General features: G+C 44.8%; 2 protein-coding genes across 5 annotated transcripts in view; one reads left to right on the forward strand and one right to left on the reverse strand.

The window, feature by feature from the left end:
* Positions 1-7,952, reverse strand: part of TRRAP (transformation/transcription domain associated protein) — a 157,927-nt gene extending 149,975 nt beyond the window's left edge. For 2 of the 3 annotated variants that reach the window (XM_035131728.3, XM_035131726.3), the window contains exons 1-5: positions 7,807-7,952; positions 3,533-3,699; positions 2,718-2,767; positions 1,775-1,885; positions 1,443-1,547 (exon numbers count right to left, since the gene is read on the reverse strand). In XM_035131728.3, coding sequence (XP_034987619.2) covers positions 1,443-1,547; positions 1,775-1,885; positions 2,718-2,767; positions 3,533-3,632 — 366 coding nt within the window. In that variant the 5' untranslated portion in view covers positions 3,633-3,699; positions 7,807-7,952. Of the gene's footprint in view, positions 1-1,442; positions 1,548-1,774; positions 1,886-2,717; positions 2,768-3,532; positions 3,700-7,271; positions 7,545-7,806 lie in introns of those variants that run through there. The other variant, XM_088657252.1, reaches the window with a different exon arrangement.
* Positions 7,953-10,320: 2,368 nt separating this feature from the next.
* On the forward strand, positions 10,321-26,259 carry TMEM130 (transmembrane protein 130). 2 transcript variants are annotated; one of them, XM_088656808.1, is made up of 8 exons: positions 10,321-10,521; positions 13,805-14,107; positions 15,385-15,556; positions 17,486-17,658; positions 19,642-19,726; positions 21,693-21,841; positions 23,512-23,624; positions 24,576-26,246. In XM_088656808.1, the coding sequence occupies exons 1-8, from the start codon at positions 10,440-10,442 to the stop codon at positions 24,756-24,758; spliced, it is 1,260 nt and encodes a 419-aa protein (XP_088512934.1). In that variant the 5' UTR covers positions 10,321-10,439; the 3' UTR covers positions 24,759-26,246. The 2 variants fall into 2 exon arrangements, with proteins under 2 accessions (XP_088512934.1, XP_060138777.2); XM_060282794.2 differs by having other exon boundaries at positions 10,322-10,521; positions 21,639-21,841; positions 24,576-26,259.
* Positions 26,260-27,907: the final 1,648 nt, after the last annotated feature.

Here is a 27,907-nt window from a genome sequence, read left to right on the forward strand (position 1 = left end):
AAGCGTAGGGGGAAAGAGAACAGATTTATTATTTCATGACTGAATTCCTGAACATTTTAAATATTGTTACAGTTGTCATAGTTTCTGAATTATTCAGAAAAGTGTATTTGCTTCTGTGAAACAGTAATTCCTTTTAAAAAATCTTTATTGTCATTTTGTTATGAGAGAAGAAGCCCAAGGTACACAGAGACTTTTCACAAATTACATGAAAATGTTATATAGATGGTATCTAATACCTGGTAGATTGCCAAAAATGTATAAATCAAAATTGAATGTGTTGGAAATGCAGAGAAAAAGAAGGTACTTTTTATCATATGTGGTGGTCTTGTAGTAAAGTTAAAGCTTACTGGGAAATGATATATAATGAACTGAAAAAGATGTTTAAGATAACATTTCTTCCAGCAGCACCTTAGAGACCAACTAAGTTGGTCGTTGGTATGAGCTTTCTGTGCATGCATGCACACTTCTTCAGAAGAAGTGTGCATGCACACGAAAGCTCATACCAATGACCAACTTAGTTGGTCTCTAAGGTGCGGCTGGAAGGAATTTTTTTATTTTGTTTCGACTATGTCAGATCAACACGGCTACCTACCTGTAACTAAGATAACACTTGGTTTTTAAAAAAACAGAAGCTTTTCTTTTGGGAATTATAGGTGTAGAACTACCCAAACAGTATAGAAATTTATTTATGTATAAAATGGTTTATTTATGTATAAAATGGTTTATTTATGTATAAAATGGTTAATTGAATATTTACAAACAAATTGTAAACAGATAAAGACATTGGCAGGATTACTGTAATAACCTGCAGTTTCAAAAGAATATATAATCAAAATAGATGAATAAAAGATTAAGTTGCTAATTTAGAATATGCAGGAAATGATAAAATAAATTTAAGGAACCGCAGAAAGAGGAGGAAGGAAGTCGAGGTTTGAAATGTTAGGAACTATTGTTAAACTATTGAAATGTATATAAACAAAAAACTATAAATAAAATTATAAAAACCATAGAAACTTTTCACAACAATGGGGACAACAATAACCAGGATGTGGCAAAAACATGCAATGCAGCTTTACACAGCGATCATAGAGAGGAATAGGAAAGTAGGTTAATCTTCTACAAAGCCTCTCCACACAAGTAACCTGGAAAATTGGAGGTTTGGTGCATTGGAGGTTTGGTGCATTTTGGCAAAGGATTTTTTTTATGCCACATCAAATGAAAAAAGGTCTATTTTCTACTTGCCCCTAAGGGCTCTCATTCGCTGCATTAAGTGTCTCATATACAATCACATTGGAATAACAGAACAACACGTGACGTTTAAACAGTACTCCATCACTTCTAGTTATCTTTCCAGTTATGAAGTTTCAAAGGTAGGTAAATCCACAACAGGAGTGATTCTTAAAAAAAAATGTTGCTAAGATTATATTTTTAAAGTACAGTACCTCTAGAAATCTGAACATCACAGATAAGATATTTTTGGTGTGCGGTCGAAGATGTTCATTTGTTGGTATTCTATGGATTATTTCCAGAACTAATTTTCTCAGTTGCTGGGGAGGGATAAAAGAAGAAGGAGGGTCATCACATCAAAATGTATAACTCGGTGAAAAGCCATATGGTAAAGCCCTAACAGCTTGAGGAACACGTTAAAGAAAAACACAAAAACACAGATAAAATCGCAGTATGCATAAATAACAAAGCTTCCTTCTGGTTTGTCAAAAGGACTCACTGAAAGACAAAGCCTGAGAGAAAGAGAAGAGTTCGCTTCAAAATCTACCTGTGCTGGCTTTTCCTGCAGAAATTGAACCTCCCCGTCCTGGAGAAAAGTAAGGAAGCGAGGAATGATGTGTTCCAGGAATGTGGAATACTGCTGGGATGACGTCACATTCTAGTAGGAGAAAACAACGTCTTAAGGATCCTTATTTCAAACATGTACGCAATGTGGAATTAAGTATTTTAGTGAAAGCATGGCAGTCAAAGGTTTCATAGCCAAGTTGCTGCAGCTACTAAACCAAAACAAGCCAAAAATTATTCAAGCTGCTATTTCGCTCATTTCGAGGACAATGCATACATATTGCCAAGCTAGATAGAGGGCGGTGCAAATGGCCAACAATCTTGCAATCCCATCGCCTCCTTCCCAATACTTGAACTTTAGTAAGCCCACAAAAGTTAGTAGCCTGCTCCCCTTACAAAAGAAAATTTGCTAGCATACTCGTGATTCGCATTGCAATGCTGGCTGCAAAAAAAAAGAAGCAGCCCCCTCCCCTGTGGCCAGCTGGGAAATGCAGATTACTGGCATCTTAGGAGAATAGTTTTTTTAAAACAAAAACAAAACCTACCAAGCAGGATAGCAGTGGAGTGATGGAGGGATCCACCCCTGTTCACTGTGGTTCTGGGTTGGTTTAGGAGGAAGAAATTTTCCTTCCTCTGTGGCCAGCACAGAAACCAAGCGGACTGCTGAAGGAGAGATGGAACAACCTGTCCCTCCTCCACCAGACCAAAACTCACCTGTATGGTATACCTGGTGGGCTATGGCTTTTGTATCTCTAAACCAAGCCTAAGTAGAATTGGGGGAGTGGGACAATTTTAACTTTCCTGATCAGATTTCAGTTGGGTGGGTCTCTTGTATAGAAGCCACCTTACATAATTTTTGTTGCAAATCTCTCCACAAAGGTCTACAATGTTTAGATCAGTAAGACAAGCGATCTGATTTTCATTACCTCAAAGTTTTCACTGACTTCTTGCATCATCTTCAGCTTTGTTTCATCAGCTACACATCAAAAATGGAATAATAAAAGGGGGGAAATTAAACAAAATGTTTGACAGATACTGAAGAAATGCTCTTTTGATCGCACTCCAAGAAGCAGTCAGATCTTATCAGTTTGGCTCTCATGACCCAAATTGTGAATTCCACAAATCACAACTCTCACTCAAACACACATGCACTCATCCATCTCCACGCAGTCACACACAAGGTTACTTTTTCAGGGTTCGAGAAAATATTTTTCATCATTTTGCTTCTTCATTAAAGCAAAGTTTAAGGTGACGGCGGAGTTTACTGAACCATGGCCCGGTGCAGACACAACTCTGGCTCACTCCAAATCCTGATTTCTTAGTCAGGAACCAACCTCCACTCTCCAAAACAATTTCCTTTTCTCCCCGAGGACCTTAATCACATTCTAGCATTCACTCTACAGCAATGCTACCTAAAGTGAATGCTAACCAGGTTCGCTCTTCACCCAAGGTTTGCAAACCCACTTCGAACTTAAGATTTCACACTGCGGTAAAGATGGGGACTCCTGCTAGCATCAAGCATGCTCAGGATTGGTACAGATAAAATTCTAAATCATGCTTAAGGCCAATAAGAATTCACATACGACAGAAAGAATGAAGGTTGAGCACATCCCCAAATTTAGGTTCTGATTTGCAGGCTGCAATTTGCAAGAGCCAGTGATAGGCCTGCACTAGGCCAGTGTGAATAACTCATCTAGCAGAGGAAGAAAAAATAGAAGAAAAAAACTGAAAATAAACTTACGTGTATTGACATCCGTGAGAGCTGCCACAAACTGGAGGTATTTTTTCATTAAAGTGGTTTGGTCAACCACAGTGGGTCCTTGCGTTGAAACAAATGCCATTTTGCCCCCTTTTGAATGTAAGTTATCACTTACAAAGAAGAGTTAAAGACCTCAGGGATCAGTCAGCCTGGTAAAAACAAAATGCAAGGCTACTTTATCAAACAATAATAATAATTTATACCCCACCCATCTGGCTGGGTATCCCCAACCACTCTGGGTGGCTTCCAGCAAAATATAAAAAAATAAAATGTCACAAACACTAAAAACCTCCTGATACAGGGCCACCTTCAGATGTCTTCTAAAAGTTGTATAATTCTTTATCTCCTTGACATATGATGGGAGGTGTTCCACAGGGAGGGCGCTACCACCAAGAAGGTCCTCAGAGGTGGACCTCACTGTCCAGGCTGAAAGATGGGGGTGGAGACACTCCATCAGGTATACAGAAGCTCCTTCAGCTATACTGAAGCCCGATGCCAACACACACATAGTGGGATACCAGGATCGCCCCAACCACCCACATAGGATGCTTCAATTGCCCTTCATGCATTGGATTTCACCTTAGCATAAGGAACTGCTCACATAGGTCCAAACATGAGCAGGCCTCTGGCACACTATCTATATAACTCAATTTTTGCCGTATAAGGACCCAAAGCTCCCACTGCCACATTCTGCAACCAGCTGAAATGTCCAAACACTTTTCAAAGGCAACCAACCCCCCACATTGCAGTAATTTAACCTGGATATGACTATGGCATGTTGAACCGTAGTCAGATCTGCGTTCTCTAAAGAAGGATGCAAACTATGTTACTAAGAAGGTACTCCAAGCCTATGCACACTGACTCAGGTGTAAGAACCACTGTAGAAAGTGGACTGACTTCTTCTAAGCTAACATGCTTTGGATCCAGATGTAAAACTGCCTTTTTCTGTACTTTTCTGAGAGTAAGCAGCAGCCAAAATGTGACTGTGGAACAGACTGACATAATGGCACTATACTTCCTGTGATTTGACTTATGGAGGGGGAAACAGAATTACCTTAGAATGAGCTAATGTTTTCCTTCCTTGCATGTGTGGCATTGAAATAATTATTTGGGGACTGAAATGAATTCTGCCCACTCTGTTGTCAAATACAACTGACAAAAGTTTTGAGGGTGGGGACACATATGTGCATCCGAATAAGATGTTTTGATTCCCCTCTCAAAATATTTGTTATATAAATTATTATTTATATCAAAAAACTTCTATCCCAGCTCTCTCTTCCAAAAAGAAGTTGCTTGAAGCAGTTTTGGAGAGATAAAAAGAAGCACAAAAATAGCAATGATCAATTATTTAAAAACACCGTCACAGGCCTAAAAGCAGAAGCAAAGGAATAAAGACACAAAAAGCCAAAACTAATAATAAACATGTCAAATTAAGCAACAACAAAAGCAAAGGCTTGTTTGCAAGGAAATGACTTCAGTTTGCCATATATTTATTTTGTAGGCATTCCACTGCAGTAGCTGGAAGTCCTTCATTAATCATTCTTAGGCCTACAGCGTTTGGCCAGACAAGATGGGGCAGCCAACATGACGCCCTCCAGGTGCTGTGAACTACAACTCCCATCATCCTTAGCCAAGTAATGGCTAGTGGTCAAGGATTGTGGCAGTTGTAATGTCTGGAGGGCACTAGGTTGGGAAAGGCTGCTTTAAAAACACACGGGCTTAGACCCAGGAACACACACATGCCACGAAGGATGCCCCCTTCTGTTCTAAAGTGCTTGCTATGATGCATTTGTTTATCACCTCTAGAATTAAAGCCAGTGGGATTCTTTACTTGAAAACTAATCACTTAGGAACATTTCCATGCAATTGCTCAATCAATGTTTATTTAATTAGGTGACAGGGTAATCGTTCTATATAAAATATATTAAGGCTGTATCCGATGTTAGTCCTATTCAGAATCAATCCACTGAAATTGATGGACATGACTAACTTGAGTCCATTAATTTCAGTTGTGTCTACATGGAGTAGAACTTCGTTGGATACAACCCATCATGCAAAATATTATTGGAGCTAAACCCATCATGCAAAATATTATTGGAGCAGTTGTTGTTGTTGTTGTTAAAAACCTTAAAAACCTTAAAAAACCTCAAAGACTACTGGAACATTTGTAATGGTTCAATCCCCCAATTTCAGTCATTGGTCATAACACAACCTGGGCAAACATGTGATGTTTTCAATTGGTAACAGTTCACATGCATTAGAATAGCTGGGTTTTATACAATAAACACAGTAGCATGGGAGCATGACTGCAATCGCTGTTGTTAATGCAAGAGAAATCCTGCCATTTAAACAAATATTTATTTGTTTCTTATGTAATTCCTTATGTTATCTTTTGCCTATCTTCCTTTTACAAAACCCGCCCGATCTTTATGTATTATATCCCCTAGTATTCAATTTAATCTTCTAGCTAATATTTTTGCAAAAAAAATATAATCGGAATTTAACAGTGATATCGGTCTATAACTGGAGGGTAATTCCAGATCTGTGTTTTGTTTTGGCAGAAGTGCTACCATTGCTTCACCCCATGTCTCTGGCATACTTCCATTCAATAGAATCTTATTCAACAGCTCTTTCAATGGTGTAATTATTATCTCTTCTAATCTCTTATAATATTCAGTGGGATTCCATCAGGTCCAGGGGCTTTCCCTTTTTTCATTCTTGTATTACTTCTTTTATTTAAATTGCGGCAATTCCCTGATTTAATAATTTGATTTTTTTTCTGGGGGTATTTGGGATAATTTATAACTTTTTAAAATTTATTCTATCTCCTGATCACTTACCTCCTCTTTTTTCATGTAATAATTTATAAAACTCTTCAAAAAAATTTTTAATTTATTTTGGTTTGGTCTATCTATAATTTTCCCATCTACTCTTATTCGATTTATTAATCTTTCATTTTGCTTCTTTTTTATTTGCTTAAATGGCATGTCTGGTATAAGGCAAACCTTAGAGCTCTAAGGAGGATAAGTAGAGAAAGAAACATCCCCCCCCCCCCGGTTTGCCAGGATACAAATTGACAAGAAAGGATATAAATGCTCTCTCTCCTGCTCCATTCCAATTCAACATGAGATCTTATGTTGAAGGGTAGTATAAAAGTGCTGTCAAGCTCAGGTTCTGCTTGCAGGCTTCCCACCTGCCCCTGGTTGGCCACTATACAAATGCTCTCATTTAACTTCTCTCTAAAGAAGCAACCCATCTCCCCTCCCATTCTGCCTGAGGCTAAAAAGTTTCTTAGAATCACAGAGTTGGAAGGGAACTCCCCCCCAAAGGTCATCCAGTCCAACCCCCTGCAATGCAGGAATCTCAACTAGATCATACCTTCGGAATCTTACAACCACAATGCGGCAGGTCTTAAAAGGAAGCTGGTTGGACTTCCTTGGACTCCCAAGTTAGCATACATGGTTCTACCACCCCCCACGTGCACGCACACACTTACAAGCCCACAATTTATCCACACAACAACCCTGTAAGGAAGTTAGGCAGAGCAGGAACTGCTTGCCTAAAAGTCAACCAGTGCAGACTTGAACCCGGATCTTCACAATTTTAGTTGAAGCTATGGAACTGGCTCCCACAGGAGGCAGTGATGGCCCCCAAGTCTGCTACGCCGGACACTTCCATCCTTACCCCCACCCCGTTCTCCTTTCACACAAGACGCACGTACTACGTTGTCTGCACAACACCCCTGCAGGGTAGGTTAGGCCGGGCGGCAGCGGGTCACGGGCAAGTGGCGATTCGAACTCGGAGCTCCTCGGCGCTCAGCCCCTCAACTTCCTGCCCCCCCCAGATGCCGTGGGGACTCCATCTCCCATCAGCCTCAGCCAGCGTGGCCAGCGGCGAGGCATGATGGGAGCTGGAGTCCAGCAGCCATCCAGAAGGCTGGAGCGCAGGTGAGAGAAAAGCCGCTCTAACCACTACGAAGCGTCAGGGCGACCTCAGCGCCTTCGGTTGACTCCTCCCCCTCGCAGACCACGCGCGCAGCCGCGGACCAATCCCCGGCGCCCGTGCGCTCGGCCCGCCCCTTTCTTCCCTCCACAGCAGAAACCCCGCCTCCTCCGGCCTCCCTCAGAAGCTCCTGCAGCCACGCCCACTTTCCGCTCAGAGCGGGAGGGGGACTCGCCTCGCCCTCCTTTCTTGTCCCCCCTCCCCTTTCCCCTCGCCCCGTTTCCTCTCCGGTTTTTCCCCCACTTTCCCCTCACCAGTCGAGGCCGCGCCGGCTCCTTCATGCCTTCCTTTGTTGCCTCCGCGCAGCAGTTGTGGCCGGAGCGGCGACGGCGGCACCAGCGGCGCATGGGCGCCTCTCCTTGCCTGCCTGCCTCCCCCTGCTGCTTGCCCACCCCAAAGCGGAAGCACACCAAGCGCCACTTCCGGTTAGCTCTCCTCCCTATAGAGATACGAAAGTTTCAGAGCGAAGCGCTCCTATCACTTCCGGCCTCCCGTCGAAAAACAGGCTTCCCGCTCTCTCGGTGCAAAAGGAATGTGCCTCAGAAAAAGGGACGGGGTTCATCAATGAGCGGCTGAGAGCCAGAGCGGCGCCGGTCACGCCAGGCATAGAGATCCGGAGCTTTCAATTGTTCACCGGTAGTTTAGGTTGCATGGTCACTCTACAACTTTCCCTATATTTATGTCAGTTCCACTTCCGTCCACCAATCAACGCGCTGCTGTTTCCCTCCTTCCCGCTTCCTTCGGCACGCAGGGCAATCCTATACAGTACTGTACTGTATATATCTTTACTGGGAAGTGTTCAGTAGGGCGCGCTCTGTAATAAATAAGGGTGTGCAAAGTGGTTGTGTAGACCTTAGCTTCATTTTCCCCCTGAATGTTAAGCATCAAAATCATGCCGATACATCAATAAACTTAACAACAAAAGTTGCCCCCACCTCTCACGATTAAACAACCATTGTCCATGCGTAGATGAAAGATGCCAGTTTTATAGATTGCCAGACAGGAAAGTAATGAAAGGAAACCATAATTCCATACAATTGTTGGGAGTCTTGAGTTCCATTTGGAGCTTACATATATTTTCTAAATTTCTCCATTGCCACCGCTGTCCATACATTTTGTCTCCGTATGGAAAGTTGCAAGTACCCTCAATTTTTCCAGTTTTGTGCAATCATCAGTTGTCCGGCTGCCACAAGCAATAATGTTATTAGTTACTTAATTTTAAAGAAAAGTAAGGCTGTGATCCTAACATCTCTTACTGAGCAGTAAGCCCCATTGAATTCAATACAGTGGTACCTCGGTTTATGAACACAATTGGTTCCGGAAGTCTGTTCATAAACTGAAGCGAACTTTCCCATTGAAAGTAATGGAAAGTGAATTAATCCGTTCCAGACAGTCCACAGAGTACTTAAACTGAAGCGTTCATAAACTGAAGCGAACTTTCCCATTGAAAGTAATGGAAAGTGGATTAATCCGTTCCAGACGGGTCCGCAGAGTATCAACCTGAAGCGTACTTAACCCAAAGCATGGGTGTAGTTGGTTCCGGAAGTCTGTTCATAAACTGAAGCGTTCATAAACTGAAGCGAACTTTCCCATTGAAAGTAATGGAAAGTGAATTAATCCGTTCCAGATGGGTCCGCGGTGTTCATAAACCGAAAATTCATAAACCGAGGTGTTCATAAACCGAGGTTCCACTGTATGCCTTACTTCTAAGTAGATGTGTATATGACGCAAGTGATACATGGGGAAAGGAATGGAAGAGATTATAATTCTACTATAAATTTTAAAACCATGGAAGCACATGGTTTGGTGTTTCGCCGCTTTCCTTGAATTAGATTGCCTTAGGCACGCCATGCTCAGTCACCCTCAATAAAACACCTGTGATGTGGAGACATTAATATTGAGAAGCCTTACAGGCTTGTTGTGTGGATTATTGTAAAGCTACTGTATGTGATGCTTTCAGCAATCCAGAGCAGGACTGCAAATCTGACTGGCTGGGGCGGATGGGTAGTCCAAAACATCTGTCCTAAAGCATTAGATTATTATTTAACATTCATATTTAGTCATCATTCATAATTGTATCAAATAAGGTGCTTATGTGGCAGAATAAAATTTTAAAAATACAGAAGAATGCTACAACTTAAAAATCATAATCAGTAAGAAAAGGAATATATATAGGAATGTGATTTTTTTTATTTTTGAATGTTTGGAAAATGAGATCATTTCCTAAGGATGCAGTGCTAGCAACCTGCATTCTGCATCATACGGGAAATATAGATGTGACCTGCAACAAAATGTTGCAGTGTAGGGGAGCAGTTCAATGTTCTACTCAGTCAGCCCTGCCCTCTTCCATTCCATCACCTCCAGCCATCCAGTTTTTCATTCCTCCTCCTTCCATCCTACCCCTAATTTTAGGGACAAGTGAATATGTTGATTTCAGATTTTGCCTGTATTCTGTGCTTCTTGTATGTTCTCTAAAACTCAATAAACATAACTTATTTAAAAGAAAGAAAGAAAGAAAGAAAGAAAGAAAGAAAGAAAGAAAGAAAGAAAGAAAGAAAGAACAGCAGTTTTCCCCAGCCACAATATTGTGGGGGTTGTCGTTTCTGTGTAATATATTTGTTTTGTTTTTAATCTAACCAAAAAACCTAGGAGTAACATTTCTGCAGGGATGGGATGTGGCCCACATCTGCAGCGCAGGAGCAATGTATAAGGTGCAGTACAACCAGCTTGCCCTTAGAGGGCAGAACCTGCCATTGATACTTGGCTGTCTCCTCCTTAAGGTAAAAGCTAAGGCAAGCTAGCACAATTGAAGATAAAGCCTGGTTGCCGGAGCTAAGCAATTGCCCGAGCCGAGCTGATGACATTTCCTTTGGAAGCTGTTTTCTAAATGGCTCAGACACTTGCCTCTCTGAGCCTCCCCAAGGTAGTTTTCAGTGTGCTGCTCCTTTGCCATGTCAGATCAGCATCAGGTAAGACTGACCAGCTCTTTATATCTAAGGGAAGCAATGGGATTTGTAAACCCTGAGATGCAAACATGCACCTGAGTCGAGATTTTATTCTGCCAGCATCCCAGCACAAGGCTATAAATATCAAGGTGTGTTGGCTGCCATTCAAGGGGCTGCATTAAAATCTAGCATTCCATATCGCACCGTTCATTTCAATTATATTCCAGACCTCTAGAAGAAGGGCAGGCAAGAATTGCCTCACATCTCAGGGTCTGGTGGGGTTAAAAGATAATAAATGGCATCCAAGTTGGTAGACAGTGGCTGTCTGGAGGAAGAGCTGGCTTTTCGCAGCTCTGGGGTTGATGGCTCTATGTTCTGCTGCTGTGCAAGATGGAAGAAGGCGTGGCAGGAGCTTCTCTCACCCAGGACGTTTTTTTTTCCCATTGGGGGAAAAAGAACAAGAGCCAGAGAGGAAAACAGCAGTTCTACATCAGAAACTTTAATCCTAAGGACAGGGCCTCTGAGAGGAATTTTGAACGTTTGATTTGAACATCTTTGTTGACGCTGCAATACAACAGAGGAGAAAGAATTCACATTGAAACTTTATTTTATATTGCAATGCAGATCAGGCCCTCAGAAGACATTAGCATTAGTTTTAGAAAGGTAGATAAACTTAAGGGCTTTTTTTTAAATTTAAAAAAATGCTTTTCTGGCCTTTTTGTGGAAAAATTTCCAATCACCGCACGAAAATTAATTGTCCTGACAATGTTTGTTTAGTTCAGTAGCTTGGCCAAATCCACAAGATGTTCCTGATTGTAGACCCTAAATAACTCTTTATTAGCTTGCTTTTTGTTAAATGACCTCTTTCCAGAAGCTGCTGCTACTGCTGGGATTGTTAATAGTATTCTTAAGCTAATGCAAACATTTGGAAACAGCCCGGTCACCGAGTCCGTACTCTGTTAACATGCCGATCAGATCTAATGGCTTTAACTCTACAATTACAAAAGTTGCTTTATGTACAGAGGGCAAATGTTGCATTTCTTTTCCAAAGTCATCACCATTAAGGTCAGCAGGATATTGCTCTGATAAAGCTCTGGGGTCAAATATGGCCCTTGAAGCCTCTCTCTGTGGCCCTTGGAATTCTGGGTGGGCTACACCCACTCTGACAGACCCCACACCACTTGAATGTTTTCACCTGGCTGGAATGTGTCTGTGAACTGTGATGGCTCTCACTTGCCTGGAAGGAAGCCAAAGAGAGGATGTGTGTGGTGTGTGGTGTGTGTGAGAGAGGGGGGGGGGACACACCTCTGGCTTTTGCATGGCAGGTATGCAATCTATTGTACAAAGGTGACTATCACATCAATTTGCTCTGCCTACCGTATGTTGGCATCTGGCCCCATCTACCATTGACATGTGGCCCCCACATGTTTATATAGGGGGGGATGTGGCCCTCAGGCTGAAAAATGTGTGCCCCCCCTCCCAGATGTACAGAGGACAAGGGAAATAGTGGTCCAATATTCATTTTATTTATTCATGTATTTCTAATCCCAATCTTCAAACTATGTGAAGGCAGTATGAAAAATATACTGTACTTTATTTTTTTAAAAAAAGTTATGTTAAAAATTAGGGAGCACCTTATACACAGATAGTGCATCCCCCCCCCATTTTCTTAATTTGGAGTCGTTGTCGTCCCCAAAAAGCGTGCATCATAACAGGTGTGTTATACACAGAAAAGTATGGTAATAATAAAATCAGCAAAAAGCATCCATATACCATATACCAATATGTTACGTTCCCTGCCCATTTTTCACTGCCCAAGGTTTGGAACCAAGTGGCAGTTTCTCGAAGAGCTGGCTTTAAATAGCTTGTGATTTATCACACTTCTGGGTTTGTTCATCACACTGGTGTGTTAACATTTGTCACCAGTTATGGTGGGGCAAAGGAACATTAGGAATCCAGGCAATGTGTATTTATCCTTAGCTGAGAGGGAAAAATCTGCTGAGTCAAAGAACTGGCCTGCTGGTCTCCAGAAGAACATTTTGTGGAAGGTCTTGTAAGCTCAAGGATCACATTTAAGCTCAAGGATCACATTTATCATTTTTTATTATTAACGTTTAACAAAGAAAAGGAAGGCAGAAAGGGGGGAGGGAGGGAGAATTGAAGCCAATAAATATATATGCATATATATAAATAATACCAATAGTAACAAAATAAAAACAAAACCCACCATTCATTCACATTACAGATACAATACACATACTGTATGTCTTAAGGTTAACATCTAAGTTAATAAAAGCCCTCCAGATGCCCAGTTCAGTATCAACACAAAATTAACACCAGGCTCAATGTATAAGTCGCATTTATGATTTGCAGTTTTAAAGCAAGATGAATCCATCCAACTAATGTCTAATCAGTGTTGCTCATTCTCAAGTTGTCGCCTGCCCTGGGGTTAAGGCAGGGGTGTCTCCCAGAAAATATTCTAGGTTCAGAAGAAAAATCTACCATTCATTTATTTAAACACAGTGGAGCCTTGGTTCTTGAACTTAATCCGTTCCAGGAGACCGTCTGACTCCCCAAACTGTTCGAAAACCAAGGCGCGGCTTCCGGTTGGCTGCAGGAGCTTCCTGCACTCGAGGGGAAGCAGTGTTGGACACTCGGCTTCCGAAAAACATTCGAAAACCAGAACACTTACTTCCTGGTTTTCGGCGTTCAGGAGCCAAAACATACGAGTACCAAGGTGTTTGAGAACCAAGGTACGACTGTAGTACATACACAGCTTAATGCCATATTGCGTAAGCAGCATTCAGTAGGGATAAAGCGTGCATCATAAAATTCGCTTAAAAGTAAGAGTAAAACTAGGAGAAAGAAAAACTTGAAATGCCTGCTGCTGAAATTAAATATTATAATAATAATAATAATAATAATAATAATAATAATAATAATAATAATGCCTTCCCCAAGCACTGGAAGTTCAACAGGGAGGGTTCCCATTTGTTTGCTGCAGGGTGGGAGTTTTGCAAAATTGGGCCCACAATGCTGAGTAGACAGCTCCTAGTAGATATGAGCTGTGCATCTGAGCCACAAGGGACCACAAACAGCGACTATGAGCTCCTGTATGTTGTGCCTACAAAATGAAAACAGATAGTGGACCTCGCTTTGTTATTGCCATAGCTAAGGCTGCAGTCATACCCCCACTTACCTGGGATCCCTTCTGAATTCAACAGGGCTTAAATTTACTTCTAAATTAGTATGGTTAGGAGTGCACTGTGAATTTCTAAAATAGTCTGCATTGATTTTATTTCTTCAGTCCTATATGACTTGGAAATGACCAATGACGGCCCCATCACGACAGAAGCACAGGCTACGATTCATTCCACGTTGCATATGAAGAAGAATGGAGGCGACTCACCCATTAGTGACCGGAAGTACTATTTCAGCTGGGTTTATGCCCCTTTGACTTTGGTAGAGAGCTCTGAGCATGGCATGGGCTCCACAATTATAGTGACTAGCCCATTTCCAGGAGTCTTTCCTGTTTCTGTCCAGGTGATGCACACAGACTGCTGGCTCTGCCAGACCATTGCAAGAAACCTAACGGTGTTGGAGGTGTCAGGTAAAATGTGCATATTTTATTATGATTTCCTGTAAGAGAAGGGGGTCTCGTACAGTGGTACCTCGGTTTAAGTACACAATTGGTTCTGGAAGTCTGTACTTAACGTGAAGCATACTTAACCTGAAGCGAACTTTCCCATTGAAAGTAATGGAAAGTGGATTAATCCGTTCCAGACGGGTCCGCGGAGTACTCAACCAGAAGCGTACTTAACCCAAAGTATGAGTGTAATTGGTTCTGGAAGTCCGTACTTAACCTGAAGCGAACTTTCCCATTGAAAGTGTTGGAAAGTGGATTAATCTGTTCCAGATGGGTCCGTGGAGTACTTAAAGTGAAAGTACTCAAACCGAAGCGTACTTAAACCGAGGTATGACTGTATAGTGCTTCTGATGATGTCAACTCTAGGTTGAAGGGAGGCAATATCTGTGATGGACTCTCCACCCTTGCCTGTGACCCGTGCCTTGTCTACCTGTCCATGACTCACCTGACTAGGGTTTCCTTGATGGGATTGGCTGGATCTGGGAAGCCACTGGCCATGTTGAACTCCGACTACGTCCAAGAACTTTGCAGTGCTGGTTCTCCCAGGTTCATCACTTCTCAATCGCCTCCCAATCCTTCCTGTCTCTGTGGCAGCCTTCCCCTGTGACCATTGCCTTAAAAAATAATAATAATACTTTCTCCATACAACTCCAAAGCTCATCTCTGTTGCTCACCTCCATAATTGAAGAGGGCCCTCTGCCATTGCCAGAGCTTGGCTGTCATTTGTGGTGAGCCTGGGATCATGGGACCAACCACTGGTAAGGACCACACTAGAAAACTGAGCCACAGGGTGAACGAAGAAGCAGCAAGCCATAAGCCAAGTTTGGGAGACACAGCCGAGCTAAGGTTGACACTGTTGCATAAGCAATGCTCAACTGGAACAGGTAGTCCTATTATACTCCTTCCTGTCTAAGAGGATGGGTGGACAGAGAGATACAATTGGTCTGTGCGGCTACTTATTGTGGTTGGCTTCCATTCTGCCCACTTTTTAGTCTCAGCCAATACTCAGATTTCTTGCTCCATTAAAATGTACCTCCCCCCCCCCCCCGATGAGCAACTTAAAGTTTTAGTTGATACCATGTACCAATTAAACTTTATCAAAGCTGGGGGAAATCCCAGTACAGTATTTGCCTATCCTCAAAAAGAATCAACGAGAGATTTTCTCATTAGATGGGAAGGTCTTTGAGACAGCTTCAGATGTACATGACTAAATATATTCTTTGTATTTCCCCCCCTGACAGAGTTTATAGTAGGGAATTTGTCCATTACCCAAACAGAGGACCATGAGGTACTTGACAAACTTGATTCCCGATCTCCAGCAGGCACTTTGACCCGGATATCATTCTTGCTTCATGACCCAAGTAATTATTTCAAGTCAGCTTCATTCACTTACAAATGGGATTTTGGAGATGGGTATGTCCCTATTTTTTCTTTCCCTCCCTTAATTTACACAGATTTGAGCAGAGACCCTTATTTACGTATATGCCTGTACTAATATATCCTTACCAACAGACCCCACCGCCACCACGAACAGCATTTCTCACCAGGTGGACCTCCCAGTTCACGCTGAATTATAACCACACATAGGGCTGAGTGATATCTGGTTTGCAACATTGTGATATATCACCAGCTAAACATTGCACTATACTGATATATCACGATATCTGAAATAAGGATATAGCTGTGTAGAGGCATTGGCTGGCTTCACGGTTTTTCCCATATCGTGATTTTTGAATAGCACACACACACACAAACATCGTGATTCGTGATGTAAGGGGGAGGGCTTATACGGAACAGCCCCCCCCCCCAATCAGGTCGAGTTCCTCGCAGAGCAGCAAGTCCAGTAGCGGATCAGATTACAGGAATCAGGAAGTAGAGAGGGAGGGGAGAGGCTCTGGCAGCATGAGAGAGGCTCAACACAGAGTAGAGAAGGAAGCAGCTGGGGAGGAAATGAGGGGAGTGGCCATGGGAGAGCAGTCAGAAGGATGGCCCTTCCCCCGACACCTGAATTGAGGCACCCAGCGTGCCGTAGGGCGAGAGGGAGGCGCTTTGGGGTTCCCAAGCTGTTATGTTGGGCGCGAAACAGAAAGAAGCCATTGCGAGGTTCTGACTCGGACTAAGCAGACATGTTTTCCAGACTCTTTGCACTGTAAATAAGATGCACAATAAAAACACCTTAAAGACAAGCAGGTGTGGAGCGTCGTTACTCAAGAGTAGCCGCAAGAACCTCCGACACGTGATATATTGCCAGGTCAAAAAATTATGAAACCACTATCACAAAATGGACTTCAAACCAGTTTTGGACGATATATCGTCCAGCCCTAACACCACATCATGATTAACAATATATTGCCAGGTCAAAGATTAGGAAACTGATAACACGATATGGACTTCAAAACGGTTTTGGGTGATATATTGATATATCTCCCAGCCTTAGCTCTAGATCAGGCATCCCCAAACTGCGGCCCTCCATATGTTTTGGCTTACAACTCCCATGATCCCTAGCTAACAGGACCAGTGGCCAGGGATGATGGGAATTGTAGTCCAAAACATCTGGATGGCCGAAGTTTGGGGATGCCTGCTCTAGATCTTCATTTCAGAGGGATTGGAACATGTCTAGAATAGATGGCTGGCCAATTTCTTTGACATAAGAGCCACTCAACCACAGTGCCTCTGACCACTAGCCATGCTGGCTATGCTCTGCCTCCACAACAAGAGACCCTAATGCTTTTGAATACCAGCTGCTGAAGGCCAGAGGATGGGAGGGTCCTTGTATGCTCAGATCCTGCCTAAGGGTTTCTCACAGGCATCTGGTTGGCCACTGGGAGAAAAGGATGCTGGACTAGATGAGCCATTGGCCTGATCCAGGAGGCTCATCTCGTGTCCTTAGGCTTCAAACACGGTTTATTGGCCCTGATTCCAGTCCACCACCACTGAATCCAGGCAACAGTCCAGATGGCACACCATCTCTTCTTATTCAGATACAGTGGTACCTCTACTTACGAATTTAATGCGTTCCGAACGCACATTTGTAAGTCTAAAAAAAATGCAAGTTGAATCCCATAGGAATGCATTGGGAGAAAAAAATCGTAAGTAGAAGCAACCCTATCTAAAAATTCGTAAGTAGAAAAAATCCTATCTAAACCACATCCAAGATGGCGGACAGAGCTCCATTCGTAAGTAGAAACATTCGTAAGTAGAATTATTCGTAAGTAGAGGTACCACTGTATTAGAGATGCATAGGAAGCATTTAATGAATGAAACCATCAAATAATATGCCCACACAAACGCTGTGTGACTAAAAAAAGACAATTGATTTCCACTGTTTCCCATCACCTGCAGAACCGAGATGACAACAGAGCACCCCATTGTCTACCACAATTACCCTGCTGTTGGGGTTTGCACCGTGCACCTGGAGGTGGCAGCAGAATGGAGAGAAGATGGGACCGGGAAGGAGCATCGAAGAAAGATGGTCCAGAAAACAGGGCATTTTTCTGCTGCGTTGGAATTGTTGGGTAATGTCAAGTAGACAGGGAAAAGCTAGGCACAGTCTCAGCATCCCTTTTGGTCTGTGAGGAACACAGGTTCAGGAGATCGGACCCACACACAAACACCACCTGAGTCAGCTCGGTTTCCTTTCCTTCAGATCAGTGATCACTGACACCTATTGGGACTGGGAAGGCAAAAGTGGGCAGAGCCAATGGCAGGCAGAGCCAACAAATTCTATTTTTGTCCCCGTCCCCCTCCTCCCTGCGGGGTTCTACAAGGGTGACACTGAGGCAGAGGAGGAGGAGGAAGCCGGCAGGTAGGACCACTGTTGTAAGAGGTCAGAAAGGAGGAGCTGGCTGAGGTCAGCCTGAAGTTGGCAGGGCAGCAGGCCCGGCTCTAGGTGTAGTCCCGGTGGCACGGGGTGCCAGGGGGGGGCGCTGCACGACGAAGCCACGCAGAAGCCGTGCTGCGTGCTGCGAGGGCGGGGGCGCTGGAGCGATCTCGGCGCCAGGGCGCCCGACCAGCTTGAGACTGCCCTGCAGGGCAGCTACAGACTCTTGAGTAGGCTATGGAACAGCAACAGTCTTCAGCATTCAGTGTAATGGCAGGTTGGTTCAGACATCATAAACATCATCATCATAATTTATTATTCATACCCTGCCCATCTGGCTGGGTTTCCCCAACCACTCTGGGTGGCTCCTTACAGAACAATAAAAACACAATAAAAGATCAAACATTAAAAACTTCCCTGAACAGGGCTGCCTTCAGATGTCTTCTGAAAGTCAGATAGTTGTTTATTTCCTTGACATCTGATGGGAGGGCATTCCACAGGGCAGGCGCCCTTTGCCTGGTTCCCTGTAACCTCACTTCTCTCAGGGAGGGAACTGCCAGAAGACCCTCGGAGCTGGACCTCAGTGTCTGGGCAGAACGATGGAGGTGGAGACGCTCCTTCAGGTATACTAGACCGAGACCGTTTAGGGCTTTAAAGGTCAGCACCAACACTTTGAATTGTGCTCGGAAACGTACTGAGAGCCAATGTAGGTCTTTCAGTACCGGTTATATGGTCTCAGCGGCTACTCCCAGTCACCAGTCTAGCTCGACAGAGATCGAGGTTGTGTGTGTCCTTCCCAAACTGCCCTCAGAAGTTCTTACGGTACTTGCTGGATTCCAGTTAACTCTGCCCATCGCTAAAATACAGGGTGTCTTTATTTTATTTTAGGGACACGGGTGGTGCTGTGGGTTAAACCAGAGAGCCTAGGGCTTGCTGATCAGAAGGTCAGCGGTTTGAATCCCCACAACGGGTGAGCTCCCATTGTTTGGTCCCAACTCCTGCCAACCTAGCAGTTCGAAAGCACGTCAAAGTGCAAGTAGATAAATAGGTACCACTCCAGCGGGAAGGTAAACGGCGTTTCCGTGTGTTGCTCTGGTTTGCCAGAAGCGGCTTAGTCATGCTGACCACGTGACCTGGAAGCTGTACGCCGGCTCCCTCAGCCAATAACACGAGATGAGTGCTGCAACCCCAGAGTCGGTCACGACTGGACCTAATGATCAGGGGTCCCTTTACCTTTACCTTTAAGCTCAGGCCCACTGGGAAGGGGAAAAAGTTCTCTAGCCTGGGCATCCTTCTCCTAATCTCAGCTGTGAGGATCTGGTTGAGATGTGAGGAAAGCACTTTGCACATGCTTAACTGTGCTCACTTTGCTGAGCGGTGAGACATTCCAAGGACTTCCCCAGTTTGGGTTCCCTTTTTAAAGAGGTCTGAGGCACATTTTGGAGTATTTGCATTTGTTTACAGATACACAGGTTGTGCATAGGTAGTTGTGCACAGCTTGAACCAAATTCTGTTGGCAACCAAATTAACCCTTAAGTTTCCAGCCGGATCCTCGCTGTTGTGCTTCCAATGTTATCCCTCTCAGATTTGCCCAGAATACTAATTACATTAACACCAGTAGTACCAAATGCTCTTTCTTGAAAGCACAAACTTTCAGTTCTTAACCTCTCTACTCCAGATGCTGTCAGAGGTATTAACATTGTCGGATCCACGGAGGCTCATGTGATGGAAAACTTAAATTTATCACTGCACATCCAAGGCAGGTAAGCAGCCAGCAAAAAACAAAACCTATATCAATCATTCTGCTTTCCCTTCTGATCTGCTATTTGCATTCTCCTCTGGAGTTTCCTAGGACCCAGGTGGCGCTGTGGTTAAACCACTGAGCCTAGGGCTTGCTGATCAGAAGGTCGGCGGTTCGAATCCCTGTGACGGGGTGAGCTCCCGTTGCTCGGTCCCAGCTCCTGCCAACCTAGCAGTTCGAAAGCACGTCAAAATGCAAGTAGATAAATAGGAACTGCTACAGCGGGAAGGTAAACGGCGTTTCCATGTGCTGCTCTGGTTTGCCAGAAGCGGCTTTGTCATGCTGGCCACATGACCTGGAAGCTATACGCCGGCTCCCTTGGCCAATAATGCGAGATGAGCGCGCAACCCCAGAGTCGGTCATGACTGGACCTAATGGTCAGGGGTCCTAGGACAACAGGCACCTCCTGGAGGCACAGGAAACAGGAACTGAAATGTGTCTCAATTGCCTCTTAAGGAATTCTCTGGTGAGCGTGTGGTTTGAGGAGCATCCCAAGCGTCAGATAGAAAATCTTGGGAGGCTGGATTTGGCACCTGGGCCCGAGGATTCAAGGAGTTTCCGACTAAACACCAGGAGGAACTTTCTGAGAGTTAGAGCTGTCCAACAGTGGAACAGTCTCCCTCAAGAGGTGGTGGACTCTCCTTCCTTGGAGGTTTTTAAGCAGAGGTAGCATGTCCATCTGTCATGGAGGCTTTAGCTGAGATTCTTGCATTGCAGGGGGGTTGGACTGGGTGGCCCTTGGGGGCCCCTTTCAGCTCTATGAAATCGAGGGATTATTAGATCAGAAGTAAACACAGCCAAGTGCATTGCTTTCACTGGGTAGACTACGCCCTGGGCAGCAGGGAGAAGCAAGCAGCTAACCTCCGAAGGATGAGATAGCTGGTGTTTGCTGTCTGTATGGAGGTCCAAAGAGCAGGAATCTGTCCTGAAACGCAGCAGGACAAAGGTCTGTTGTTGACTTTTCTTCAAGACACAACAGTCACGTTGCCGGCCAAAACCTGCCACACCATCTCTAAAAACAGTTGCTGAGTTAATGAATCTGGAGCAGTGGCTGTTTTTGGCTCTCTTCTTCTTCTTTGGCTGAGGCAGGAAAATACGTAGCAGGATGTATGCATAGGGGAACATAGCAAGAGCTCTGCTGGATCAAGCCAATGGCCCATCTAGTCCAGGATCCTGTTCTCACAGTGGCTAACCAGGTGAGATCATCTTCTGAGGCCCTCCTTCATGTGCCCTCTCCTCAAGAGGTCCAGAGGGTGGCAACACAAGTACGGGGCCTTCTCTGCAGTGGCTCCCTGTCTGTGGAATGCTCTCCCCAGGGAAGTTCGCCTGGCGCCTTCATTGTACACCTTTAGGCACCAGGAAAAATGTTCCCTTTTAACCAGGCCTTTTGTTGACCTGATCAACATCCTATACCCTTTTAAAATGTGGCTCTTTTGGGGGGCGGGAGTGTTATTTAGGTGAATGTTTTTATTTATTTGTATATATTGCGATCTTTTCCGTGAACTGCCCTGAGATCTCTGGGTATAGGGCGGTATATAAATTCAATAATAACAATAATAATCACATTTCCCACTAATGTACACCCTAGTGTGTGCATTTTCGTACACATTTTACTTGGCTGGAGAGCTGTATTGGAAAATTGAGAGAAGTTGGCGAATGTCAAAAGATGCCGGTGTTTTCGGTTCACGCATTGTTTTGGAAACTCCCCCTTTTGGTAGGCTCGTCTTGAAATGGGAGAGGAATCAGATTTATCCTTTATCCCTAACCTGGGAGTACGTAAATCCCATTTCAGCTTGATTCTGAGTTGGCACACAGAAAATTGTACCGCCAGCCACCTAAAGCAGAATAGAGCTTTTGTCATTCTTCCTTCCCAGCCTGCCTCTCCACTTGTGCTGGTTAATCAAGACCGAATGCGTTCCGCTCGACAGGGACCACTGCCACCTGGTGGCGATGAATGCTACACACTACCACCTGAGCCACGTCTTCAGGGACGCTGGGCAATACTGCCTTAGCGTGCGAGTGGAGAACGGGGTCAACATGTTGCAGTCGTACCAAGAGATTCAAGTGAGGCCATCAGGTGAGAGTTAGGAGAAAAGCTACTCCGCCGTTGGAAAGCACGTTTTTAAATGTATACACATTAGGAGAATTTCATTTATAAAAAGTCTCTTGGCCACCATTAGGGTGCACAGAACCCATTTTTGCTGTCCTGCTGTCAGCAATAATATATATGGTTCAAGAGCCTATTTACTTCTTAAATTTTCCTGTAGTGTCTTGTTTTTGTTGACCAGCTCTTTCTCCTCAAACTTAATAAGTGTGGGACACAGTAAAAGCATATGTTTCAAGGAAGCATTGTTCATACAGTATTACCTCTCCAGCAAAGAGCTACATTAGATAGCTAGGGCTTGCCAATCAGAAAGTCGGCGGTTCGAATCCCCATGATGGGGTGAGCTCCCGTTGCTTGGTCCCTGCTCCTGCCCACCTACCGTGTTTCTCCAAAAATAAGACACCGTCTTATATTTATTTTTCCTCAAAAACACACACGGTGGCTTATTTTCAGGGGATGTCTTATTTTTTATTATGTATGGTACAGTTTAACCTACAAGGTCAAACTGCCTATCACTATGGCTTATTTTCGGGGTATGGCTTATTTTCGGAGAAACACGGTAGCAGTTCGAAAGCACGTCAAAGTGCAAGTAGATAAATAGGAACCGCTACAGCGGGAAGGTAAACGGTGTTTCCGTGTGCTGCTCTGGTTCGCCAGAAGTGGCTTTGTCCTGCTGGCCACATGACCTGGAAGCTGTATGCCAGCTCCCTCGGCCAATAAAGTGAGATGAGCGCCGCAACCCCAGAGTCAGTCACGACTGAACCTAATGGTCAGGGGTCCCTTTACCCTTTACCTTTCCCAATAGATTATAAATAGTCTTTTCTGCTGGATAGGTTTTGGTGTGCTCAGCAGTGCTCCTTGCTCCATTTTGACTGGGCCCTTTACCTTTTCTCTTCCTGCACAGGATTGATCAGCTTAATTGGGTGACCCCATTGGGTTCCAATATTATGAGAAAAGTAGCTTATGTTTATCCACTTCTTCCACCCCTTGCATAATCCTACACACCTGTGTGTGTACCTGTACCCCCCCTCTCTCTCTCACACACACACACTCTTTCCCCTTTTTTTCTCAAGTGCAAAGCCACTAATTCCATAAGCTTTCCTAGAGAGGAAGTTGCTCTAACCGCCCAACCATTTTGGTTCCCCTTTCCTGCACCATTTCCAAATCTACAACAGGAGTGCAAGGAACCCTCGGGCCCAGGGGCCAATGTGGCCTCCAGGCCTCTCTACCTGAGCCCTCAGAACTCTTCCCACAAGCCCTGCTTCATATCCTGAGCATTTTTGTCTACCTGGAATTCGTTACCAAACTCTTATTACGCTTCGCTGGATGGCAGCTACAGAACGGCCTGCGAATGTGTGTAGAATCTCGCCCTGCCGCACCAAAGTAAAATGTGCATAGGTTGCTCCACCCACTCTGGCATCTGCCCCCCCCACTGGCACGTGGCCCTCAGAAGGTTCCCAGAAGGCAATGCGGCCCTCGGGCTGAAAAAAAAAACCATTTCACACTGCTCCTTTTTGAGTTGTGGCAACAGGAGTTGGACATAGAAGTCCAAGTGTGGTCACACACCTTAGATTTGTACAAAGGCGTTGAGACGTTTCCTGTTAGATTTCCAACCTAAGCATCCTCCTTCTCCTCTTCTCCAGGCATCCACCCCGCTTTCTTAGCCCTGCCCTGTATCACCCTTTTATCAGCCATGCTGGGATTAGCTGCCTACGTGACGTTCCGGAGTAGCACACAGCAAAAGGATCTTGTGGAGGTACTTCCGTAATGGCTGCTATGCTCACATTGGGGGCTGAGGAAGCTGAATTTAATCTTATTTGCATCACAAGCGGGCCCTGCAACAAAATGTTCCCCCATGGAGCACAGCTGTTCAGGATTCCTGCCACTCTGTGCCATTCCTCAAATCATGTTCAGGTCTGAGGCCAGATCCCACAAAGCAGGCAGCCAGGTCACACTCTGCAGAACCCCAGGCTAGCTCCAAGTTGTTCCAACAAAGGCTGAGAGGAGACTGAGCCTTTTAAAGCATCTGCCCCCCCCCCAGACCACCTCCTCTAGGCTCCACCCTCTTGTGCATAACATTAGAGTCTTAAAGGGCCAGCTCTCTGGCCGGAAGCCTCCTCCACTCCATAGCCTTCTAGTGCGCTCTCGACTGCGCCACCCAATTGGTGATGCGCGCCAGGAGGCATTTGGCTTCTCAAGCTTGGGGGAAGGCACCCTCAAAGGTCCTGCCTCAGGCATGAGAGGTTGCTCCCATGGGCTCCTGTTTATCAGTCCCAGGCTCAGTGGACTCTTGGCTATGACTCCATAGCTGGAGACTCTGCAGCCCCAAACTCTGACCCTTGATTGCTGCTAGATCCTGTGGTTGTGACACCCCATGTTCCTGGATGTTCCCTCCCCAACAGTGAATCAGGCTAGGCTGAGAGGCAGTGACTGGACCAAGGTCACCAGTGAGCTTCATGGCCGAGTGGGGATTAGAACCCTGGTCTTCTGGGTTTCGAATCCAGCACAATAGCCACCACCCTACACAATTCTTCATAGAATTAGATGCATTGCTGAAACGTATGTGGCTATTTTCCAAAAACGCAAACTTACAAGTATACTTAAACTTCTCTAAGCCTTTGAAGATAAATGCCTTCGTGGGGAGGGTTGGTTTGTCACCCGAGCCATTCTTGGAACCGGCTTTGTCTTCCCCTCTGTCGAAACGCAGGTTGCCGATTTTGACTTCTCCCCAATGTCCGACACCTCACCTTCCGGCGCCGAGTGGAGCTGCCGTCAAATGTGTTGCGAAAACTGCTGCCTCTGGCCATCTCAGGAGTCTTGCGAGACAATCCGAGAGCATCACCACCTCCTGCAACCTTTGCGTGAGCCAGTGAAAATGTACACCATGTGAAGAACGTAGCTTTGCTTGTCTTATACTGCTGCTGGCTTGGCCTCCTCCTGCCCGCCTCCCTCGTCTCCATGCAGGGGTGCTGCATGGACAATCCGTATCTTTTATTGCTGCATGAAAGGTTGACATCTGTGCTAAGGCTCTGGCTTGTAGATTATTTCGCCAGGTCACCTGAAAAGAGCAGACCTGAATCCGCATTGAGAATCCATTCCTTTGCAGCAGGGGTTGGGAGCCTCAACCCTGCGGGGCAAATATGGCCCTGCAGGGCATCTCCTCTGTCTGGCCCTTGAGACTGCTCCACACCTTCCTTAAGTGCTTTTGCCTTGCTGGATTTTGCCCTAGAACTGCCATAATGCCTCTTGCCTGCCTGGATGAAGAGATGTGCTTGCGTGTGTAAAACATGCCTGAAATGTATCCTGTTGCACAATGGTAAGAGCCATTGTGCTGCTTCACCTCTGGTCATCCCCACTTTTGCCGCTGGCCACGGCTACCCCAGACATGCAGCCTCTGGGAGGGCTGTCTGTGCAGGACTGTGTCGCTGCAGCTGAAAAGGGTTCCCCACTGCTAGGGCTGGGCAGGTACAGTGGTACCTTGGTTCTCAAACTCAATCCATTCCAGAAGTCCATTCCAAAACCAAAGCGTTCCAAAACCAAGCGTTCCAAAATCAAAGAGTTCCAAAACCAAGGCACTCTTTACCATAGAAAGTAATGCAGAATGGATTCATCCGTTCCAGACTTTTAAAAGCAACCCCTAAAACAGCAATTTAACATGGATTTTGCTATCTAATGAGACCACTGATCCATAAAATGAAAGCAATAAACAATGTACTGCAGTCACACAATCAATCAATCAGTCAGTAGGTGAACTGGGTTCCGCCGTCACAAAAACAAAACAAAAAAGAGCTGCAAAAACAAAAACGCAAAAGAAATAGCAAAAACAGACAGACCTCAGTGTAACACTCAAAACGGAAGCGTAACACTCAAAACAGATCACGTTCGGCTTCCGAAAAAAGTTCATAACTGGGAACACTTACATCCGGGTTTACAGTGTTTGTGTTCCAAGTTGTTTGAGTACCAAGGCGTTTGAGAACCAAGGTACCACTGTAGTGTCCAAAACCGGTTTCATAATTTTGGGGCTGGCAATCTATCATGAATCATGATGCATACTGTATGTATGTTATGCAACAATCACAATGTGGGGGAAACCGCGAAGCCAACCAATGCCTCTACGTAGCTCCATCTTTATTTCAGACATCACGATATATCCGTATATATCGTGATGTTTGGCTGGGAATATATCCCAATGTTGAAAACCAGATATCGCCCAGTCCTACCCACTGCTAATATGCAGGCTTACTGAGAAGCTAGTTCAACTGAGCTCAGTAAGACATACTCCACGGGAGGTGCATTCAGGATTGTAGTCTAAAATGTCGGGTTTTGTTTTTGTTTGTTTTTAAAGAAAATAAATGTATGCTCTGTCTATCTCACACATATATATGGCACTCATATTGTGTAAGTGTCAGAACTTTGAATGATTTTATTTTTAGGACTGGGAGGGGGGAGAAATGTGATTTTGCTTGCGTTTTAATTTGAACTTTTTGAAAGGAGAAGCCAGCTAAAACACAGAGCTACCCTTTGGAATTTGCGTGTCTCCAGATCTTGCAGTGCTGTTCTGCAACAAAAAAAATGCATACAGTAGTGAAAACGGCATACAGAAATGCATTCTGTTAGGGCAGGCATCCCCAAACTTTGGCCCTCCAGATGTTTTGGACTACAATTCCCATCTTCCCCAACCACTGGTCCTGTTAGCTAGGGATCATGGGAGTTGTAGGCCAAAACATCTGGAGGGTCACAGTTGCTTGTGTTAGGGAGTTGTTTGCAAAAAAGAAGTGCAGCTTAATCAAAGCTGTGTACAAGGATCTGTTCATTAGGGTAAATTCACATGTAAAATGCTGCTGAATTTTCACGGTAATTTTTTTTAAGCAAATGGCTGCAGATATGAACTGAATGTATGACTGGAATTCTGAGAAACTGAAGGAAACAAAAACTGACAGACCCACCCATCCCTATTGCATGTCTTCTTCTGCAACCCATGAGATATACTTGACCATCATGTTTTGTTTTGGTTTTTTCATTTTAAGCCAAAATCCTAAAGGAGGGCCATGCCCACCCCCTCTGCCTTTCTACATGTGTGCCTTTGGATTGCCAATCAATATGCTACGTATCTGAAGGAAACTTCTATTTCTTTCTTTCCTTCTGTCCTGGAACCCGAGGTGGCATGGTTCCCGGATGGTCAGCCATCCAGGGACTGACCAGACCTAGACCTGCTTAGCTTTAGCAAGATGGTGGCCTCGTTTTCCTCTTCCCAACAAACCAGAAATCCTGCTTCTTACCTTGCCTTTTGCCTCAGTTATATTAATTACTAGCTGGCCCTGCCACGCGTTGCTGTGGCTCGGTCTGTAAAATGTAGCCTCAGAGTCCCCCTTCAGACTCCCCTCACCTTCAGAGTCCCCCTGTTTTACGCGTGTTATGCTATGGTCCATGGGGTCACGAAGAGTCGGTCACGACTAAACAACTAAACAACAACAACATGTTTACACAGGCGCACCCCTGTGACTCCCCCCCCCAACCTGTTCCGACCCATTACCTATCCCACCCCCTCCTACCCCCACCCCGGGCTCATCCCTGTGATTGGGCCCACCCTGTCCTGACCCATTACCTCTCCCGCCCCCCACCCAGGCAAGCCCCCGCCTCCACTCGGCCTAGTCCGGAAAGCGGCCTAGTCTGCAAAGCCAAGCCACGATTCTGTGGAGAGGGAAGCTCTCTAGCCGTCGCTAGAGGGCGCTGTTGTGCAACCTCTCCTGTGCTTCCAGCATGCACTTTTGTATGATTTCTGAGTTCTGGAACACGTGGTTTTTGGGGTTTTACCTGGCCCAGGTGTGACATCTGTCTTTGAAAATGACATGGGCTTGCTCTCGTAGTCATATTTGACTTTGTGTCAAAATTTGAACGCAATCGGTCAAGCGGTTTCGTTGAACATTAGAGACGAACACACATGCCCAGTTTACATTTATATAGATATAGATGTTCATAAAAGGCATCTAGCAACTACATTTTCACTGGTAGATCTCACTTTAAAAGAAGGGCACTTCC

Source organism: Zootoca vivipara, chromosome 13, assembly GCF_965207765.1.
Source record: "Zootoca vivipara chromosome 13, rZooViv2.hap1.1, whole genome shotgun sequence".
Taxonomy (NCBI): Eukaryota; Metazoa; Chordata; class Lepidosauria; order Squamata; family Lacertidae; genus Zootoca; species Zootoca vivipara.

Bases quoted from the DNA above. Each gene is read 5' to 3' on its own strand.
- TMEM130 (XM_060282794.2), top strand. From the start codon at position 10,440: ATGGCTCAGACACTTGCCTCTCTGAGCCTCCCCAAGGTAGTTTTCAGT. The intron at 10,522-13,804 runs GTAAGACTGACC...TTATTTCTTCAG, and splicing joins CCATGTCAGATCAGCATCAG to TCCTATATGACTTGGAAATG. The intron at 19,727-21,638 runs GTAAGCAGCCAG...CTTCCTTCCCAG, and splicing joins TCACTGCACATCCAAGGCAG to CCTGCCTCTCCACTTGTGCT.